At 46.9% G+C, this 15,491-nt stretch overlaps 1 protein-coding gene across 1 annotated transcript in view; it reads right to left on the bottom strand.

Annotated features, from left to right (window-relative positions):
• LRIG1 (leucine rich repeats and immunoglobulin like domains 1) overlaps positions 1-13,205 on the bottom strand; it is a 131,139-nt gene extending 117,934 nt beyond the window's left edge. The window contains exon 1 of the mRNA XM_074284149.1: positions 12,075-13,205. Within this exon, the coding sequence (XP_074140250.1) occupies positions 12,075-12,289 (215 nt within the window). The 5' untranslated portion in view covers positions 12,290-13,205. The remainder of the gene's footprint in view (positions 1-12,074) is intronic.
• Positions 13,206-15,491: the final 2,286 nt, after the last annotated feature.

Below are 15,491 nucleotides of genomic sequence, written 5' to 3'. Positions count from 1 at the left end.
AGCTTCAGGCAGGGAGCACATGACAAAGACTAGATTCAAACCCAGGACCCTCTGGTTCTAAGTCCTGTGCGTTCCCCCCCAAAATAGTGAGAGATGCCAGTGAAATTTACATTGAAACTAAGGAAACAGACATAGTCCCTGAGTGGCTATTTAGGAATTTGAAAGTACACTAGGAATCATTCCCAAATGCTCAGGGTTGAATGCTTTTGAACAGGTGCTTTTTAAATAGGAGTTTAAAAAGCTTATCCTAGGGATAAAGCTTCTTTTGAGTTCAGCTAATACTGCTTACATGATATAAACTCACTTACTTCATTCATTTCTCCCCAGCATTTTGAGACCTTTAGAAAAACATTCAAAGACTGTAAAAGATTAGATCAGAATACCACAAAAGTCCACTTTCAAAAGTGATAAACAGCAGATATTTACTATGAAGAGATAGCACACAGTCTCCTTCCATCTTGAGTCCCCACGCTTGCCAAAACAAGCTATCAGAGAACACTGATTGGCATCTGCATCCTGCCTCAGAGGACAAACATTTATTGTAATATACCAATCAGTTTGGGCACCCCGGGCTTTGCATCAGTTATGCCACGAGAAAGAGAGATAGAGAGAGAGGGAGAGAGAGGAAAGAGAGAGGGAAAGAGAGGGAGAGAGACAGACACACAGAGAGAGAGGAAAGAGAGAGGGAGAGAGAGGGGGGAGAGAGAGAGAGGAAGAGAGAGAGAGAGGGAGAGAGAGGGGGGGGAGAGAGAGAGACAGACAGAGAGAGAGAGAGACAGAGAGAGAAGAGGAGAGAGGGAGAGAGAAGGAGAGAAAGAGAGAAAGAGAGAGGGAGAGAGAGGGGGGAGAGAGAGAGAGGAAGAGAGAGAGAGAGGGAGAGAGAGGGGGGGGAGAGAGAGAGAGACAGACAGAGAGAGAGAGAGACAGAGAGAGAAGAGGAGAGAGGGAGAGAGAAGGAGAGAAAGAGAGAAAGAGAGAGGGAGAGAGAGGGGGGAGAGAGAGAGAGGAAGAGAGAGAGAGAGGGAGAGAGAGGGGGGGGAGAGAGAGAGAGACAGACAGAGAGAGAGAGAGACAGAGAGAGAAGAGGAGAGAGGGAGAGAGAAGGAGAGAAAGAGAGAAAGAGAGAGGGGAGAGAGAGAGAGAGAGAGAGAGAGAGAGAGACAGAGAGACAGAGAGACAGAGAGACAGAGAGAGAAGAGGAGAGAGGGAGAGAGAAAGAGAGAAAGAGAAAAGAGAGAGGGGAGAGAGAGAGAGGAGAGAGAGAGGAGAGAGAGGAGAGGAAGAGAGGAAAAATTACTACCCCCAAACCAGAGTTCCCTCCTGTAGTCATTATTAAAAAAAAAAAAAAAAAAAAAAAAAAAAAAAAAAAAAGTCTAGACAGTAGGAAGGGGTAGCACAAGATATTCATCCCTTTAAAAAAGACCCCTCCCCAATCATACTACACCAAGGTGGGGCGATTACTAGCAGCAATGCACACAATAAGAATAAGCAGGGCTAATTAGCTCATCTCACCAGTCTTACTATGAAGTAGTCCAGTATTTCTTTTCACAGCTCTATGGTCCTATAATATCTCAAAGCTCGCTTCAATTTTTTTCCAAAGCCAATAATCACAGTGTCAAACATCAGTCCACAAGACTGCTCCTCTCGTCCTCCTGTTTCGGGAAGGAGATAGCGGTGCAAGCCGGGAGTGCTTACAGATCATGGGTGCTGCACCAATACATTAATGTGGTTCGTTCACCCAGCACTAATGTAAAGGGTTCAGAGGAGACAGACAGATATGGCAATGAGAAAGACCCAAATTCCAATCTCATCCAAGGTCCTCCCCTCCCCCTGGTCTAATCCCACCTTTCCCATCCTCATTTTTCCCATCTGTAAAATAGAGAGGAGGATTTCGGAAGGGTCCACCGAGTGCCAGGCATTGTGCGGCGCTCTGGGGATTCCAAGACAAGGAAAGAAGCAATCCTAATTGTGGGAGTTTCCATTGTGATGAGAACATCTCACACGAGTGCTGAAAATGATAACACAGAAAGTAGATAAAGAGTTTTGCTAACTTTCAAGCACCAGACAAGGGATAGTCAACGTCACTGTGCTCTACTCCAACAGTCCTGTGCATTTTGCCAGACTTCCAACAAAGGGCAGCGAGAAGTTTGGTTTGGGGTTATTTTTTCCTCTCTTTAGATATTAAATCACTTATGGAAAAAGCCTGCCTGGCTTTCCAGCTCAGAAAGTCCCAAGGGAAACAAGTCCTCAATCTTCTAAGAGCTAAACTTTCCCTTTGTCAACAAGTTGAAAACTGCAGATGGGAGACAAATGGCCACAGAGAAAGACTGTGTGTGAGTGATATAGTGGAGTCGGTGGCTCTGGCTTGGAGGCTGCCATGAAGCACCATCCGGCTCACCTCCCCCCTTATAAGATGCTGTTGTCCCCCCCAGACCCCAGGGCAGGGGCTCCTCTGACACCCATAGGAAGGGGGTCTCTAAACTTGATACTTTCCCATTTATGTACAAACAAAAAAGTCTCACTATTTCTTTCCATTTAACAAAGACGATGTGAGTCACAAAATCCTCAGCTGGAATAAGATCACAGAGGGAACATGGCCCCAAGATAGGACTTGCCCCAAGGGTCACATTGGTCAAGCCCCAATTTGAACTCGAGGGTTGACTTTAGATCATTTTGGTTCCCACAAGTTCACACCAGACTTGAAAGCCATCCTATATGGCCCAACTGATGAAGTAAGCAGAAGGAAAGCAGACATGGGAGGGAAAACAGAAAAGATATGGCCATGAAAGGCAGGGCTAGAGACTGCAGAACAGCTCCGGACATAATGACTTTCCCAGATAGGCAACCTGCTGTCTGAAACCTCAGGAAAAGACCACGGGATGGGGCAGCTGCTGAATACCTCTGTACCCCTGGGCCTCAGTTTCCCCTTTGCTAAGATAAAATGAAAGCCCTGGATTCCAAGTCTAAATGTCTGACTCCAATATGTGGAAATATTCTTCTCCTTCTTCCTCTTAAGAGCTGTTATGACTTTTTGGTCTCTTTACCTTCTCTGGGTCCCCATTTCCCCCACTTTTATGGATGAGAAGATTTTGTTTTTCAAGGCAATCAGGATTAATGGATTTGCCCAGGTCACACAGCTAGTAGGTATCAAGCTCTTCTGAAACTGGATTTGAATTCGCTTTCCTCTGACTCCAGGGCCAATGCTCTATCCACTGTGGTTTACAATCATTTAATCAGTGATTAAGGTTAGGTAAGAAGTAAGGGAGAGAATGGCCTCTTTTACTTAGTCACCAAAAAAAAAAATACACATACATTTGTATTTATTTTATATATATTTATATATATATATATATATATATATATATATATATATATAAAGAAAAAAATATATATATATACACACACACATTATATATATATATATATATATATATATATATATATATATATATGTACACACACACACACATACACAATATACATATATATAAATGCAGGCACTCCCATACATACAAAAATCTCAATCTGAGAGGGGAAAACCTTCCTGGTTTCTGGCCAAACAGAAACAATGGCTATTCACATTCACTCTGAGCCAATCAGGGCCCAAGTAATGGCAGGACACAGGAGGTATACTGAGGCCAAGCCACACTGAAGAGCCAAACTAGGCCCTTAGCTAGTCAGATTTGAAGGTCTTTAAGCACTTTTAAATATGTTGCCTAATGTGATCCTCACAACAACCCTAGTGGCCCTATTTTTATATATAAGGAAACTGAGGCCTTTCCAGGGTCACACAATTAGCAAACGTCAGCAGCAAGATCTGAAACTGGAGCCTTCCCCACTGTGCGCCAAGCTTTCTTAGTCAGCTGGCTGCCAGCATCCGGGGACAGTGCAGGCTTTGAAGTGAACAGGTCCCAAGTTTGAATTCTGCTGCCATGCTTACTCCCATCAGCCACTCAACAAGCATTTATTAAACATCATATGATACCACTGAATTAGGGATACAAAGAAAAGCCAAAGAAAACTCCTACACCCCACCCCCACTCCCCACCCCACAGTACCTGCCCTCAAGGAGCATACATTCCAGTTGGGTGATTCCCCTGGGCAGGCCACTTAACCAATTAAGCCTCAGTTATGTACTAATCTCTTAGGGTTCGTTAGAATTTTAGGGCCTACCCCAGGAAGATGCTGAGATTCGTTCAAAGAGAAAGAGACATAAAGGTACATGTTTTACAAACTTTACCAGTAAATGTCAGATATTATTACTTTTATCACCATCTAAAATCCAAAGAGTTTTAATGGATTGGCAAGCAAAATATTTCCATTTCAAACCCTGACCCTTCAGTGCCGCTGCCCCAAATTCAGAATCCTGGAGCCCAGAGCTGAAAGCCAGCCAACCCCATAGTACCAGAAGAGGCCCTCAGAAGTTAAGGAAACGGCCCCAAATCTTACTGCTAGGACAGCCAGGTCTCCAGACTCCTGAGGATTCTTGGGAGTCAGACACGGGCCTTTGGTTTTCTATAAATGGAAAACAACAACAACAACAAAAATTTATGGAGGTGGCCCCCACAAGGGAAAGAAGCCCTTTTGCTGGCCAAGGAAAGGTCGGCCAATTGGTACTGTGTCCCAAGCCTTGGGGCATTTCACCATTTTCTCCCAGGCTTACATCGGATCCAAGAATGTGTGTCATGGGTGCCTTGCACCATCACACGCAGAATGACCTTGGAGATACCTGCTCAACCCACAAATGGACACCTTGAAAACCGACACGGGCTTTATCCACTTCTCCAAAGTCCTTCGGTTCCTGAAGCTGAGAGTCCCCCAAAGTTTGAGAGCATTTCCTCCCCATCCATCCATTAGCACCCGCTTGTGTGACTTGATACTACAAAGACAAAAAGGAAACAGTTCCTGCCTTCCAGAAACTTACACTCTACCAGGAGACGACATCCTTAGGGAACTTCGTATGTGCAAAATACAAAATAAATGAAGAGCTAGGGGAGAATGGGGTGGGAAGCTTCGTGAAGAAGGTAGCATTTGAGGCAAGTGTGAGGGAAAGGCACAGAGGAGGTGAGAGGGAGATCTCGGCAGATGTGCAACTCTGTGCCTTCCCTAAGACCCAAGAATGCCCTCCCACCCACCTCTAAAAGGGGAAACCTTGCCTTAAGTGGGTTAGAATCCAGCACTTGAATTTTCTAATTTATCGTCCAGACCAAAGTGAGAAACAAAGTTTCCAAGTTCTGTGGGCACCAAGCTGGGCCAGAAAGGCCGCTCAAACCCAGGCTGGACCGCAAGGGAGGGTTGGGAACAATGTAGCCATCTTTCTGTTTGCATACAATGTAGCAATCTGGTCATTTGCACACAATGTAGCTGGAGACTGGGAAAATTTCCCAAAGCCGGGCCATTCACTCTACATACCCATCCCCTCAACTCAGAAACACTAAAGCCTGCTGTGTCTCATTCCTAGAATGGAAATTTTAGGCCCAGGCCCATTTTAGTTGCACTCGGAAGAGCAACTGCTGAGATGGAAGCTTGGTTAGGAATGGATTTTTAAAAGAGGAATCTTCAGATCGAACCTGGATTCGAAACCTGATTAGGCCATTCCCTGTTATCTTCCCATCCTGCCATTCTCTTGGGTGAATCATGAGTTTCCTCATTCATTCATTAGCAATCCTGCCCGGCTAGAGGGGAGAGCAGTGGAAAAATAAAAGAATAAATCTGTCCTCAGAAGGAGGAGTTCCCATTCAGAGAAGCCACTAAACATTTGCATGACTTTGGGCAAGTCACCCTAGTCTCGGAGGGCCTCAATTTCCTTATCATTGAAATGAGGGAGACAAACCACTAGATGGCCCGATTGCTTCCAGCTCCCAATCGATGATTCTATAATATCCCAGCCAAAGAGGGGAGGGGAAGAAGGCATTTATTTGTTGTTCACTTGTTTCAATGGCGCCCTTCACTTTGTGACTTCATTTGGAGAGTTTTTTTTTGGCAGGTGGTTCGCCATTTCCTTCTCCAATTCCTTTTACAGATGAGTAAACTGAGGCAAGAAGGGTTAAGTGCCTTATCCAGCCAGGGCTGTCTGAAACTCAGGAAGATGAGGGTAGAAACTCTATACCCAAGGGCCATCTAGCTGCATTTAAGAACTTTTTAGATACAAACATTTCAGTTCTGGCTTTCCTTGCATCTGAATGGACGGTTAAAAGGGGAACACCAGCAGGGTGGATGAAATACACAAATGTTTACTTCCGATGTCATCTCCCCAAAATCAGCTCGTGTAGAAAGCAGGTCCTTAAGCTCTGCTTTTAATCAGAAGCACAAAGTGGGGCTTGCTCAGGACTCCGGCCCCCCACACACCAGTCCAGCCCCATCTGCACCTGGCATATTGAAGTAAAAAGCTCTTGCTCCTCGGAGCTCGGCGCTGAAGCTTTATGACCACAGATAATGTTCTAATGTGAATCAGACCTAAGAGTTATTAAATAGCTTTTGAAGTCCTGCTATCAAGCAGCTTCAAAGTGAGTGCTAGAAAGAGCTTTAAGTCCAATTATTCAACGGGCTGAGCGGTTCAGCTGCTCCCCAAGTTCTGAGAAGAAAGCTGGCCCCTGGCTCCCTGCCCAGGGTCACCGATCGCTTTGGCTGTTAGGTTCTGCCAACCTAGCTGAAGGAACAGCATGGGTATGTGTGTGTGAGTGGCCGAAGCATGCTCATTCATTCCACACAAGTTCTTATCGCCAGTATTGCTACTCAGCTAGTTCCCATCTTTTAGCACGCACTTCAGGTATCCAGGGGAACCACTTGCTGCCTGGCCCTGTTGTTTTCTACTTGACTGCTGTAGACACAGGTGGGCGAAGTAACTTTCTGTAGCTGAGAAATAGGTATTTTCACTGAGAGTATCGCACTAGGACAGCTTGCATAGCAGGCAGAAAGTCAAAGATCATATATATGTCCACAAATTTCCCATTGATTCTGACGCCTTCTGCTAATCTATTTTCTAAGCTTTCCATTCCACAGATTTCATATCCTCTAATTAAAAAGCAATCACATGGCATGTATTAGAGGCAGCTAGTAATTATTAATAATAAAATAATAATAATTAGGGGCACAGGAAAACTCCTCTTCCCGAGTTCAAATCTGGCATCTGGTCTCTCATCTTAAACATTTATGAGCTGTGTGACTTTGGGCAAGTCCCTTCACTGTTTGCCTCAGTTTCCTCATCTGTAAAATGTGCTGAAAAAGTATCAAAGTATCTGTGCCAAGAAACCCCAATGGGATCATATTCAGATGCGACTGAAAAATGACTAATGGGGGCAGCTAGGGGGCGCAGTGGATAGAGCACCAGCCTTGAATTCAGGAGGACCCGAGTTCAAATCTGGTCTCAGACACTTAACACTTCCTAACTGTGTGACGCTGGGCAAGTCACTTAACCCCAGCCTTAGGGGGAGGGGGGAGAGAAAAAGAACTAATCAACAAAAAGCACTTATTAATCACTATCTGCAAGGTTCTCAGTCTTATTATAGTACTATTATTGCACTGTTAAGTAGTATTAGCTATTAGTATTTTTTTTTATTATCAGAGAGACTGCATACCACTATGTCTAGAAAGCTATTCCAAATTATTAAGGCCTGAGTTCAAATCAAGCTGCTAAAATAATGTTCAGACAGATGAAAATCAGAAGATGCAGAGAAATATAGAGAACATATATACAAAATGTAGAGAGAGAAAATATAAAGAAAATGTAGGATGTTTCCCATACTTAAATGCTTATAATAAATCCTTTTTCACTCCCTCAATGTTCCCTCTAGAAAGGAAAGGTAGACTCCCCTCTGAAACGACTAGAATAAGAGAAAAAGATCAGCAGAAATTACAAGAAAAAACACAAAGTGATTGTCACTAAAAGCTGACATTTATTTAACTCTTTAAGGCTGGCAAAACTCTGTCGATATCTCATGTCTGATCCTCACAAGAGCTATTTATTCACTCATCCCCAAAATATGTAAATGCTGGGTCTGCAACCCTGAGCAAAAGGCCAGCTTTTAGTCAATAAGCACCTACTGTATGCCAAGCACTGCTAAATGCTGGGAATCGAATGAAAGATAAAGATACACCTTTCATGGAACAGATGAGGGCTAAAGCTCAGATCTGCAAGGGATCATCTGACCCCTAAGAGTCCAACATTATATAATACAAAGGTCACAGGCAATCCTCAGGAAATCTACAGCACATATCTATAGTTTTCATTTGCCAATTCACACACACACACACACACACACACACACACACACACACACATCCTTCTGTTATCTTATTTTTTCCATTAGTAAGGCAAGTTTTACTTTCCTTAAGATTGTAGAGGAATCTTAGAGTCTAATTACAGATTTGGAAACTGAGACCCAGACAGATTCAAATGACTTTCCCCAGTCAGATGGGTATTAAATGCCACAGAACTGGAACTGGGTCCCCAAGGCCCTCCAAAGGTTCAGCTCTTTTCCTGACCCAGTCTTCTTGCCTAATATCCAATGTAATGCTTGCCAGGAGGCCCCTTTGTACTAAGGCAGGCCCTGGGGCTGTTTGCCAGAGTTGCCCTACAACAAATGTCCCAGCCTCTTGGACACCAGGCTTTGGAGGGGGTCAAGGCAGCCCATCGAAGAAAATATTTTATGACCTTACAGAGAATTACCATTAGCTGCTGAGGATAATTCACCTACTATTTTAATCCCTTCCTAAAACGGAGCTGTTCATGAGCCAGCCTAAAAAGCAAGATTTCTAAACCATGCAAGGGATTCCAAGTCCTAAACGAACCAATCTGTGCTTTCAAATGCTATTCATTTTCAAAAATGATCTTTGCAAGTTTCCATAAATATAGCCCACTGGAGAAGGGTCTTGATATTAGACTACATATTGAAATATCTATCAAGTGGATTTTAAAAATCCTTCTGAATTTACAGTCTCATCAAGACAAACATATTATAAATATCCACCTTATTAAAAAAACAACAACAAAACTGTCCCATTTTTAGTTTAAAAGCCTAAATTAAGTTCCTTCCTAAGTGGGTAATTATGGGGAACATGCAATTTAATTAAACTTTGATTTCTTCATGTGTGAAATGACAGTAAACTAGTACTGAAATACCATATAAATGAAGCTTATTGAGATTCAATGTGTGGGAAACTCCCTTCACCAAGTATGATAGCAATCATTTCTAATTTAGGACATGGGGATAGGTGTCAGTGATTTGAAGTTGGAGGAAAATAAAATTTAGATTTCAAAGGCAGCTCTGCTCAGAGGCCATCTAAGCGAACCTGCATTTTTACAGATAAGGAAACTGAGATCAGAAGGATGGAACTGTTGCCCAAAGTCACTCAGGAAGTATGAGACTGAGCCAATTTTGAACCCAGGGATCCTCCAAATCCATCTGCACCCTCTATGATCACAAAGTTGTTAAAAAAAAAAAAAAAAAAAAAAAAGGTATAGAGGTATAATTAAAACCCAGATGTTCTGCTGTTCCAGATTCTCGAGGCCACACTGCCCCTAGCTAGCTAAAGATAAAGATTTGCCCTCAAGAAGATAACAGCCAAGGCTCAGCAACTTATAACCAAGATCAGTACCCGAAGCACTGAGAAGGGGGAAGGGGGGAAGAGGGAGAGGGAGGGAGAAGCCATAGCCAGCTAGCATCATGCATGGGATTCATGGGCAATGCAACCCTCTACCCTTACCCCACACTCCCAAGCACTAAAACTGAGACTTTAATTAATATATTAACAGGTATTTGCATTATGAATGACCCCCCTTAACTAGTGAACATAACTGTGGTTTATTCCAAAATTACATGGACAAAGCCATGACCATATTAGGTCTTATGATCATATCACTTTTTTTTTTTTAAAGCTAATGTCCTCCTGACCCAAGATCAAACAAGTACTTTGCACTATACCAGATGTCAAACTAAGTAAATTACTATCAATTCTGCAATCTCCTTGTTTCATTTTTTAAAAATAAATAAATAAAACCTATCAACTATGGCTCGCCCTGTTGCCCCAGGGAAGTGGACAATATTTTTTAACTCAAAGGACTTGAGTTCAGATCCTAGCTTTAATGGTTACCTGCTTCATCTTAGAGGAGTCACTTTCTCCTGACCACAGTTTCTGAATCTGTCCCATTCAGTTCTCAGACTGTAAGTGATCCTTGCTCTTTGACCTCCCCAAGCCCTTAATTACGACTTATCTTTCCCCAACCCCCACTATTAGAGAATCAGGTGTTTTGAGTTCTCAGCGCTAAAGAATAGCATGCTCTATACACAGCAAGTGATTAATATGTGCTAGTTGGGCTGGCCGGCACCTGGCCAGAGACCAAACTGAGCTAAGGATTCAACTTCTCACTATTAAAAGTTAAGACCCAACAACAGAAACAACAGAAGACATTCAATATTTATTATTGAGATGACCTAGACATGGACATCCATTTGGAGGAAAGCAGGATGCTTCTGACTTTACCTTATTTCAACACAAGCCCAACTTAAGAGTCATTTAAGCATGTTTTAAAGGACACTGGATCAGGAATCAAAGGCAAGGGCACACATTGCAAAGGACTGGTCAATTCTGCAAGACTGGGGAAGACCTATTTAGTTAAGTCCAATTTTTGTGGACTCTATACTCTATACTCTAAAAAAAATATTAAAAATAAAAAGACTATAAGAAGGACCTGGATTTAAGTCCTGATTCCAACACTTTATAGATGATCATTAACTTCTGCCTCAGTTTCCTCTTCTGCAAAATGCGACTAAGAGTTGTCCAATGCATCCTAAAGGGTTTTTGTAAACTCTAAAGTTGGATTATCCTTTGTAAATAAATAAATGAAGGGAATAAAATCGGCAAAATTAAATCCTCGGTAGAATTCGGGGAGTCAAAAATTCAAGTACCACTGCGAACAAGAGAGTCCCCCCCAGACTGAGTCTAACTTCTCCAGACTTAACTGGGTGTTCCACCATTTCAGTTCCCCCTCAGAGACACATTTGTATTCATTCCCCACATCAAGTACGAAACCCCAGAACATTTTCCTCAGGTCCATCTACAGGTGTTACATCTGCTCTCTCTTTAAAATCAGCTTTGGGGTTTTCTTGGGGAGGGGGGGGTGGTCTTTGAGTTCCTGGCACCCGATTCGTTCTTCGGCCAGAAGCAGCTTACTAAATGAAAGTCTAAGCAGAGGGGAATTTCTATTAGCACCTCTTTTTATATTCAAGAAAACTTTCGATCCATTCCCGAGAAGAATAGGTAGCTGGCAAGTTAGCCATTATGAAGCAAAGGCCAGCTAATAGCGCCAGTTTACCCAAAGGCTGAAGCATTCAGAGAACAGAGGTAACTATAGAAATGCCAAGTACTGGTGATTAGGGCATCCTTATTCAACCCCACTTGATGGAAGATTTTTTTTTTAAATAATTATTCTTACAGCTGAAATGACTCTTTTTGCTCCCATTCATATGGATTTTTTTTCTTTTTCTTCATTTTACAGCTATACCCCCTTAAGTTTCAATCGGCCCATTAGGAGATCATTAACAGGGGTCACGAATCTGCCAGCGGTCCCTCAATAAACTCCCCGCGGCGTCGGGGTACCATCCTGAAAGGAGCGGAGACAACTTTCTTCGCGGGACAACAGACTTAAATGAGCAGAGTCACAGCTGTCCAGGACAGAGCATGAAACTCAGCAGCAGGACACTGAAAGGGGGACACCCACCTTAGGCTGGGGGACCCTGAAGAAGCATCATCCCAGCTCCAAGGGGATGACTGAGACGGGGCCCAGTTCCGGACAAGGGAAGCTCGCTTGGGACTTGGGCGCCTTGATTTGGGGTTGGGGGCTGCGGTTCCACTAAGCTAAAGAGACTCGGACACGCTCTAATAAAGTAAAAGGAAAGTGGGGTGGGGAAGAGCGGGGTGGCCCTGATTCATTACCCACTCGCGGCACTACCTAGGTCGGGTTACAGGAGCCCCAGACGAGCGGACACGCACGCACTGCGGCTTGCATGCACGCACGCTTGCATCCCCGTGGACCCCACCCTCAGGGCCCGCTGCCGGGAGCGGGGGACACTTACAGTGTGACAGTCCACGAAGGGAGATCCTCGGGCAGCGCGGTCAGCCCCAGTCCGCTGCAATCCAGCAGGGCCCCGGTGCAAACGCAGTTGGAGGCGCAGGGCGCTTTGGGCCCCGGGGCGGCCGCGACCAACAGCAGCCGCAAGCCGAGGGCCAGCAGCAGGCGGGGGAACGGCCACCGCGGGGCCCCGGGGCCTCCCCAACTGCGCCCCGCCATCTTGGCTTCGGCGCGGTCCGGTCCGGCCCGGCGGGGTAGGGACGGCCGGTGGGAACTTCCCGGGGTTCTCGGGGGCGCGCAGGCGCAGGTCTGGGGCGAGAGGCTGGCGGGTCCGCGGCTCGGCCCCTCGGCGCTAGACGCCCAGCATAGCCTCCGGACGCAAGTTTTGTGGCCGGGCCGAAGTGCCCGGAGTCCGAGAGAACAAGCGAGCGAGGCTGGACGCGGGGGCGGGATCCGCGCCCTCCTCCTCCTCCTCCTCCTTTTCCTCCGCTGCTTCTTCCTCCCGGGACTGTTTCAGTGGTCCCGCCGCTCAACTAGCCCACCGCCCAGGGCAGGGGGAGCTCCGCGCCCATCCGGCCAGGGTCGCCCCCAGTACGAGCTGCTGCCACCCGGGCGAGCGGGCGCCGGTCCTCGTTCCCTTCCCGCGGCCGGCAGGGCCCCCGCACAAGTGGCTCAGTCCCGCAGTTGCCCAGCTGCTACGGGCATCGTCTCGCTCCGCGCGCCAGCCCTCGGCTCCGGCCCGACTGTCGAGCCGGCAGCCCTCGCCTCTCTTAGCGGCAGACCCCCGGGCCGGGCTTGGCTCCGCTCTGCACGCCTCAGCTCCGCTCCGCTCCGCTCGGTGCACGACGCAGCTTGGCCCCGGGCTGGGCTCTGCGCGGCGCAGCTCGGCTCCGCTCCGCTCCGGGCACAGCTCGACTTCGCAGCGCTCGCGACTTGCCGCTCGCCTCGCGGTGCACGGCTCGGCTTCCTGCACGGCTCTGCCCCGCTCCGCTCGGCTCCGCTCCGCTGCGTGCACGGCTCTGCCCGCTCCTGCACGGCTCTGCACCGCTCCGATCCTAGCACCGCTCAGCGCTCGTCCCGCTGCGCCAGCCCCGCGCGCCCAAACAATCGCTCTCCCAACTCTCCCAGGTCACCGCAGCCCCGCCCCCCCGCCGCAAACGCCGCCGCCGCGCGCCCGGGCCGGGCCCACGTTGGATACATTGCAACATGCCCCGGCTCCGCCCCCCAGCTCACTCCCCATTGGACCGGAGCACAGAGTCCCGGGGCCTCCGAGCCCCGTGGCCGTCCGATTGGCCCGGAAACGGGTGCCGATCCCGCCCCGCCCTTCCCGGGCCCCACCCCCTCCCTTCCCCGCCCTGGGGCTCGGAGCCCCCACTCTCTTTTCCCACCCAAGGTGTGAAAGACTGGGGAATGGGGAGGGGCTCTTCCCCCATCCCCACCCCCTGCTTCTTAAAGGAGAATCGCTGGCCCTATTCGGAGACATTGAGGGGGGAGGGGGGTCTGAGGCCCAGAGTCTTCCTACAATTCCCGGAGACCTGCAAAGTTGGGAAAGTATGCACGACTCTCGCGGCTGGATGCAATCTGTGGGCTTCCTTCCCACCCCCCACCCCCTTGCCTTTTCCTCCTTCCCAGAGGAGCAGCTCCTGAAATATGCAATAAGCCTGCCCCCTCCCCACCTTCCAGGTGCCCACCCTGGGGCGGAGGGGGGGCGAGGCCACGTGCTTTTGGCCTCTTTACCCCGGTTGAGGGCGTCGGGTCCGCTTCCGTTTGTTTCTCAGTTTGTGCTTGTGTGGGGGTGGAGCGCCACATAAATTGCGGATGGTCCCAGAGGCTGGCTTTGTTTCCAACTTGCCAGGCTTTTGAAACCCAATCATATTTCCATGATTTACAAGGGAACTGGATTTGCATAATCAGCGTGTGCTGCAGAAACCAAGTCTAGACCTTGGTGATCCCCCTCCCCCTTCGAAGTCTTAGCTATAGGATATTTCTGCAAACTGTTAAAAAAAAAAAAAAAATCCAGTTCTCTTCCACCAACTCCCGAGAAGACCTAGATAAGTGTTTGTAATAGAGAATATAAAGAAAAAGAAAGCTCAGTTTCTTCGAGGCGGTTTCTAACTTTGGTACAGGTCGAGATGGAGAAGCTGTGTGCTACAATAGCCAATTAATAACCACACACGCTTTGTCAAGGCACTAACTGGGGTGTGTGTGTGTGTGTGTGTGTGTGTGTGTGTGTGTGTGTGTGTGTGTGTATCATCTCTGCCTCCAGACATTTGGCTTCCTTGAGTGTCTAACATCCATCCCCCGAGGATGCAAGTTTCCAACTTAACTGCACACCTTGTCATAAATTATTGTTTACATATAAATATGAAAAATAAGCAGGTCGTGTCTGTTGAAAATTTTTGCCTCTAAAGAGAGAAGAAGCTCAGCTCTACTGGAAATAAAAAAATCAGTGCTTCTGTGGTTAATTTTCTAGCTTTACCCTCTGAGACTGCTGCAAGGGAACACAAAATTCGCGGAATTCCCCACTGTCATTGGCTTGCCTCTCAGGCTTAACACGCACACAGAAAAAAAAAGAGGCAGATAAAGAGAAACAGGGAGATCCAGAAACAGAGGGGGGAGGGGGGAGAGAGGGGAGAGAGAGAGACAGAGACAGAGAGACAGAGGGAGAGAGAGACAGAGAGAGACAGAAAGACAGAGAGAGACAGAGAGAGATTCAGAGAGAGAGACAGAGACAGAGAGACAGAGACAGAGAAACAGAGAGACACAGAGACACAGAGACAGAGAGAGAGACACAGAGACAGAGAGAGACAGAGACACAGAGACAGAGAGAGACAGAGACACAGAGACAGAAAGACAGAAACAGAGACACAGAGACACTGAAATAGGGAGAGAGAGAGACAGAGACAGACAGAGACAGAGAAAGAAAGAAACAGAGACAGAGAGAAACAGAGAGAGACACAGAGACAGAGACACAGAGACAGAGAGAGAGAAAGACAGAAACAGAGACAGAGAGAGAGAGAGACAGAGACACAGAGACAGAGAGAGAGAAAGACAGAAACAGAGACAGAGAGAGACAGAGAAAGAAAGAAACAGAGACAGAGAGAAACAGAGAGAGACACAGAGACAGAGACACAGAGACAGAGAGAGAGAAAGACAGAAACAGACAGAGACAGAGAGAGAGAGACAGAGACACGGAAATAGAGACAGAGACACACCGAGATAGAGACAGAGACAGAGAGACAGAGACAAAGAGAGAGGAGACAGAAAGAGAAAGACAAAGAGAGACAGAGACAGGGAGAGATAGGAGAGAGACAGAGAGTGGAGAGAGGAGGGAGTCAGAGAGAGGAAGGGAGGGAGAAAGAGAAAACTGTTCTTGGTAATCCAAATAAAGCATTTTCTGTTTGTGAAAACATCAATGGGT

Source organism: Sminthopsis crassicaudata, chromosome 1 (assembly GCF_048593235.1).
Source record: "Sminthopsis crassicaudata isolate SCR6 chromosome 1, ASM4859323v1, whole genome shotgun sequence".
Taxonomy (NCBI): domain Eukaryota; kingdom Metazoa; phylum Chordata; class Mammalia; order Dasyuromorphia; family Dasyuridae; genus Sminthopsis; species Sminthopsis crassicaudata.
The sequence above is the reverse complement of the archived record's forward strand: the minus strand, read 5'-3'. Positions and strand labels throughout refer to the sequence as shown.